Source organism: Nicotiana sylvestris, chromosome 6 (assembly GCF_000393655.2).
Source record: "Nicotiana sylvestris chromosome 6, ASM39365v2, whole genome shotgun sequence".
Taxonomy (NCBI): Eukaryota; Viridiplantae; Streptophyta; class Magnoliopsida; order Solanales; family Solanaceae; genus Nicotiana; species Nicotiana sylvestris.
The window spans coordinates 17,893,472-17,900,142 of record NC_091062.1 but is presented as its reverse complement, the minus strand read 5'-3'; the positions used below and the strand labels follow the sequence as shown (position 1 = coordinate 17,900,142).

The 6,671-nt window shown below is 42.5% G+C and overlaps 1 protein-coding gene across 1 annotated transcript; it reads right to left on the bottom strand.

Annotated features, from left to right (window-relative positions):
- Positions 1 to 2,292: 2,292 nt before the first annotated feature.
- On the bottom strand, positions 2,293 to 6,467 carry LOC138870315 (uncharacterized). Its single transcript, XM_070148108.1, has 3 exons — positions 5,573 to 6,467; positions 4,358 to 5,131; positions 2,293 to 3,224 (listed from the first exon to the last, which is right to left on the bottom strand). The coding sequence occupies exons 1-3, from the start codon at positions 6,465 to 6,467 to the stop codon at positions 2,293 to 2,295; spliced, it is 2,601 nt and encodes an 866-aa protein (XP_070004209.1).
- Between the last annotated feature and the right edge of the window lie 204 nt (positions 6,468 to 6,671).

The following is a 6,671-nucleotide window of genomic DNA, read 5'->3' as shown; positions in this document are numbered from 1 at the left end:
TCACAACAATAACTCACTTAACATAACAAGTACTGCATCAATCGCGTTTGGAACTTACAACATTTACACGAGCACCATGGAAGCTCAATTTCTAAGAGATGGGGTTTTAGCCATACATACCTGAAATTTGACCCTTAATGATACTACAATGATCCAATACACTTAAGAAACTTCAATCTACAATACAACATTCAATAGGACCAATATTAGAAATAAATTCCATAACTTATGCCATTTAGGCATATTATCAACTACCTTGTAGGTATAGATCTTTACATTTCATAACCGTAGTATTGATTCATCCAACTATCACCATTAACCAACAATTTATTCCACCATCGTTCCTAACCAATTTATAACTTCCAACAACATACATATGACCATCTATTCACACCCAACCAACAAATCTTATCAAATAATCACCTTTCAATCTCTACAATAATTATGTATTTATATCGGGAACTTATGGCTTCCAATCACCACACCAAGAGTTCAAATACTTAATTTATACTCATATTCCCATAATATAACCATATATGTAAGTCTAAGGGTATAGGATTTACCTTTTGGAAGAAATCTTGTAAAACCCTCATTTGAGTTCTTGAAGGAATTTCTTGACTATCTATGTGTTTCATGAGTAGATTTCATCAATACTAGTGTAGGAATGATGGAATTTTACACAAGTTAATGGATATTACTTACCTTGAATATGAGAGGGGTTGGAGGTCTTGAGAAAGTGGAGGAAGACCCTAAGAGTCATCCAAAAGAAATGGGAGAAAATGAATCCCAAAATTGTGTTTATAAGACCAGATTTCGGATGTTGCCTCGGATTCTAACCCGGATGCTTTGGCAGTACTTCACTGCCAGCTCCTCTTTTTGGATGCTGCCTCGGATGCTTCGTATCCACGCAGTCCTCCGCCAGCCTTTGGTAATTTGGTCATAACCTCTTATAGGAAAGTCCAAATGAAGAAACGGTTTGAAGCATTAGAAACTAGACTCAAAGTACTTGCATTTGATAGACTATCTAAAACCTTATATATTTGTAGATATGCTCGTCTAAAGTGTGGTCTTGTGCGTACTCATTTGGAATTTTAGTCTATCATGTAATTTTCCAACTTGGCTTATACTTATGCGCTTATTAACATATCCAATTGATATCCATTATATCATTAATCCTCATTTGCACACAAAATAAAATAATTAGCCTACCTTGGCACTACGAAATCTTAAATTACTTAGCAAAATTTTCTGGGGATTTACATTCTCCCCCGCTTAGGATCATTCGTCCTTGAATGATAATTGGAGTCAATCCGCAAATAATTAGTATAACTTATCTCCTTTCTCACATATCTTTAGCTCCCAAATTTTGACTAACTCTCAAATATTTCGGAAATTTCGGCAGAGTTTCCCTTGTATCTAGGCCTATCCACCTGTCAGAGAATCTCATAAATGCATCCTTTCAACATATACATAATCCAAAGATGCAACATTATATAAAATGATGCCAACCGTGGCTCCCATAAGCAATGCATTTCTAGAAAAGAAACACTATTGTCGTCAACTAACCATGTGATACATATTTCATAGAAGGTAAGATTTCAACATCTTCATAGGACACCAATACTTAATTACATATCTATCCAAACAAGTGAGGTTACTTCTTCTTCATTTCTTCCTCGGCTTCCCAAGCGGCTTCCTCACTTTGCTGGTTTCGCCATAACACTTTCACGGAGGCAATCTCTTTATTTCTCAACTTTTGGACTTGCCTATCAACGATGGCAACTGGAATTTCTTCGTACGGTAATTCTTCATTAACCTCAATAGCCTCAACTGGCACAATAGTGGATGGATCTCCCACTACCTTCTTCAACATAGACACATGGAAGACCGGGTGTACCAATGATATCTCGGGTGGCAGCTCGAGCTTGTATGCCACCTGACCGATCCTCTGACTGATTCTGTACGGTCCGACATACCTTGGATTTAATTTCCCTTTCTTCCCGAATAGCATGATGCCCTTCATGGGGGAAACCTTGAAAAATACCCAATCATCTTCTTTGAACTTCAAATCTCTGCGACGAATGTCTGAATAAGACTTTTGGCGACTCTGAGTAGTTTTCAGCCTCTCCTTAATAATCTTGACTTTCTCCATGGCCTGATGCACGAGGTCCAGCCCTATCAATTCTGCTTCTCAACCTCGAACCACCGAATGGGAGACCTGCATCTCCTACCATACAGTGCCTCGAATGGTGCCATCTTTATACTAGTATGGAAGTTGTTGTTGTAAGCAAATTATATGAGTGGAAAATGGTCATCCCAACTACCTTTGAAATCAAGAGTACAAGCACGCAACATGTCTTCAAGCGTCTGAATAGTCCGCTCTGCTTGCCCGTTGGTTTGAGGATGGAAAGTTGTGCTAAGATTTACATGCATGCCCAAGCCCTGCAGAAATTTCTTCCAAAAGTTGACTGTGAACTGAGCCCCTCGATCTGAAATGATTGAGACTGGAGTGCCACGCAACCTGACTATTTCTTTGATATACAATTGAGCATATTGTTTCGCTGTGTTGGTAGATTTAACTAGCAAGAAGTGTGCTGATTTCATGAGCCGATCCACGATCACCCAAATTGAGTCAAACTTGTGTGGAGTGCGGGGCAACCCTACCACAAAATCCATGTTGATCATCTCCCATTTCCACATTGGAATTTCTATGCTTTGAGCTAATCCACCTGGTCTTTGATGTTCGGCCTTCACTTGCTGATAGTTCGGACATCTAGTCACAAAGTCCGCCACATCCCTTTTCATGTCATTCCACCAATAAACTTCCCTGAGATCATGATACATTTTCGTAGAACCTGGGTGCATGGAATACCTAGAAGTGTGAGCTTCTGCCATGATCCTTTCCCGAAGACCGTCAACATTCGGAACACATAGACGACCTTGGTACCGTAGGGTACCATCATCCATGACAAGGGAAAAAGTTGTGGTCTTGTGTTTATGAATTCCCTCTTTCAGTTGTGCTAACAATGGATCGTTGAATTGCTTTTCTTTCACTTCCATCACAAGCGATGATTCAGCCCTATTCTGCACAATCACTTCTCCTTCATTAGAGTCTTCCAGGCAAACTACCAAACTAGCCAACTGGTGAACCTCCCTGGCCAACGGCCTCTGATATGCCTCCAAATGAGCCAAGCTCCCCATAGATTTTCGACTAAGAGAATCCGCTACAACATTAACCTTTACCGGGTGATAGAGAATATCAATGTCATAGTCCTTGAGTAACTTTAGCCATCTTATTTGTCTCATATTCAACTCTTTTTGCTTGAAAATATATTGAAGGCTCTTGTGGTCCGTAAATACATCCACATTCACCCCATACAAATAATGTCGCCAAATATTTAGTGCAAACACCACTGCCGCAAGCTCTAAGTCATGGGTTGGATAGTTCTTTTCATGGTTCATAAGTTGCCTAGAAGCGTAGGCTATAACCTTGTCATGTTGTATTAACACACACCCAAGCCCGATCCTTGAAGCGTCGCAGTACACCACAAATCCCTTTATACCCTATGGTAGGGTTAATATCGGTGTTGTAGTCAGTCTTGATTTCAATTCTTGGAAACTCCTTTCACAAACATCGGACCATTGGAATTTAACTACTTTCTGGGTCAATTTAGTCAATGGAGAGGCAAGAGTAGAAAACCCCTCCACAAATCTCCTATAGTACCCAACCAAGCCCAAAAAATTGTGAATCTCTGTTGGAGTGGTAGGTCTGGGCCAATTTCTCACTACTGTAATCTTTTGAGGATCAACCATAATTCCTTCCCTAGAGATGACATGACCCAAGAACGCGACAGATTCAAGCCAAAATTTGCATTTCGAAAATTTTGCATATAATTGATGTTGCTGAAGAGTCTGCAGAACTGCCCTGAGATGGTTAGCATGATCTTCTCGACTTTGGGAATATACAAGAATATCGTCAATGAATACTATCACAAAGGAGTTTATAAAAGGCTTGAAGACTCTATTCATAAGATCCATGAAAGCTATCGGGGCATTTGTTAGCCCAAAAGACATCACCATAAATTCGAAGTGCCCATACCGAGTCCTGAAAATTGTTCTTGGAATATCCTGTTCCCTTATCTTCAATTGATGATACCCAGACCGCAAGTCAATTTTTGAGAAAACGTAGCACCTTGCAATTGATCAAACAAGTCATCTATCCTTGGTAGAGGATATTTATTTCTGATTGTGACCTTGTTGAGTTGTCGGTAGTCAATACACATCCGTAACGACCCATCTTTCTTCCTTACAAACAAGGCCGGTGCGTCCCATGGTGACACACTCGGCCGGATGAAACCGTTTTCCAGAAAATCATTCAATTGTTCCTTTAGCTCTTTAAATTCTGTCGGTGCCATTCTGTAAGGTGGAATTGATATAGGCTCCGCACCTGGCATCACATCGATCCCAAAATCAATCTCCCTGTCTAGAGGAATTCCAGGGAGTTCATCTGGGAAGACATCTGGAAACTCATTCACAACTGACACCGACTCAAGGCTAGGCGCCTCGGTATTGGTGTCCACAACCCGAACTAAATGATAGATACACCCCTTCTTGACCATCCTCACGGCCGTAAGGTAAGAAATAAGTCGACCTTTAGGCACTATATTATCTCCCTTCCACTCAACAACGAGGTCATTAGGAAATTCAAGCCTTATGGTTCTAGTCCGACAATCAAGTTTGGCAAAGCATGAATAAAGCCAATCCATTCCCATTATTACATCAAAATCGACCGTCCCTAATTCAATAAGATCGTCCATGGTATCCCTATCTCGTATCGTAACAACACAACCTCTATAAACTCGAGCAGCCGTAATAGACTCACCCACCAGAGTAGACACCGAAAATGGCTCATAAAGCTGATCCGGTTCTATCCCAAATTCCATAACAACAAAAGGGGTAACATATGACAAGGTGGAACCAGGGTCAATAAGTGCATACACATCATGATATTGGACAGTTAGAATACCTGTAACAACATCTGGAGAAGCCTCTGCAGTCTGGCGATCACTTATAGCATAGAACCGACAGGGTCCTCCTGAACTTTGCGCACCACCCCTAGCTACACCACGCCCTACATGTGTTGGGGCACCTCGAGATGGAGATGGGGCTGAGGATGTAGCTGCTACTGGACTGGATGATTGTGTTGTGCCACTACCCACTCCCTAGTGGGATGTATGACAATGCCTCTGAATGTGGCCCCTCATCCCACATCCATAACATACGGGTAACTCCAAGTAGCAAACCCCTGAGTGCATCTTCCCGCACTTGGGGCACGGAGACCTCTAATGCTGCTGGGATCTCTCTCCTGACTGACCCCACTGATAGGATCCTCTATTGCCCTTACTGGGCCTTAAACGACTCCATTTCTACTGCTGGCTAGGCCCTGATGGCAGTGCACTAGCTGAAGACTGTGCAACAGACTAGGACGGCCCGGATGATCCTCCCCTGAAAGCTGATATTCCCCCACCGAATGACTCACCCATGTTGCCCATAGACCGGGTCCTTCTGTTACCTTCTCTCTCCATCCTGTTCTTCAGTTTACGGTTCTCTGTGGCCTGAGAAAATGCTACCATCTTTCCATAATTCATGTTAGAATTCAATGCAACTATAGAAGCCTCATTAATAGTCAAAGGATTTAGGCCCTGAACAAACCGACGCACCCTGGTCTCCATTGTGGGCAATATATGGATGTTATATTTGGACAGGCGAGCAAACTCCATGTGATACTCCGACACACTCATGCTACCTTGCTTCATGTTTTCAAACTCTACTGCACAAGCTGCCCTTGATTCAGCAGGCAGGAAATGATCTATAAAGGCATCAAAAAACTCGCTCCACCTCGTCGGAGGGCTCCCCTCCTCGCGGGAATCTTCCCATAACTCAAACCACACATAGGGCACCCCTTTTAGATGGTAGGCAGCCAACTCTACTCCATTTGTCTCAGTTGCATGCATAACCCTGAGGGTCTTGTGCATCTCATCAATAAAATCCTGAGGGTCTTCTTCTGGATTGGCACCCATAAACACTGGAGGGTCTAACTGAAGAAATCTGTTCAAACTGCAACTAGTAGAATCCCCTTGCTGGCCAGATGAACTGGGCGCAACATTTGACCTTTGATCCTGAGAGGCCACTAGCTGAGTCAACATATGATTAGCCCCCCTAAGATCCCTATCAGAAATACCAGAACCGGAAGTTGGGGCTGGAGGCGGAACAGAAGTATAAATGGGAGGAATAGTGGTACCCTCCACCTGAGTAGGAACTGGGGTAGTCTGCTCTGGAATAGAAGAATTATGAAGGGTGATAGCAGGGCCGCTACCCTCACCCGCAGTATCAAGCAGTGAGTCGTCAGCCACTCCTGAGGTGGCATTGGCTTCTTGGCCAATTCTCGCTTTTTTCTTAGGTTCCATTTACTGAAAGATAGGACAATTCACTAATTAGAGAGGGAATAGTTTCATAACAAGTTGTACCGCACGATCCAGAATATCAAAGAAGGGTGTTATTCCTAAATTCCCAAGTAGCGTCCAACTTATAGATGTGGTCGACAACACACCAATAAGAAGGACTCTACTAGACACAGCTCCGAGACATCCTAGGACACTTTAAAACCTTAG

Coding starts and splice junctions, on each gene's coding strand:
- LOC138870315 (XM_070148108.1), bottom strand. CDS start 6,467: ATGGAACCTAAGAAAAAAGCGAGAATTGGCCAAGAAGCCAATGCCACC. Junction 5,132..5,572: donor GAACAGGATGGAGAGAGAAG/GTAACAGAAGGA, acceptor CAACACATGTAG/GGCGTGGTGTAGCTAGGGGT. Junction 3,225..4,357: donor GAATGATTTTCTGGAAAACG/GTTTCATCCGGC, acceptor TTAATGTTGTAG/CGGATTCTCTTAGTCGAAAA.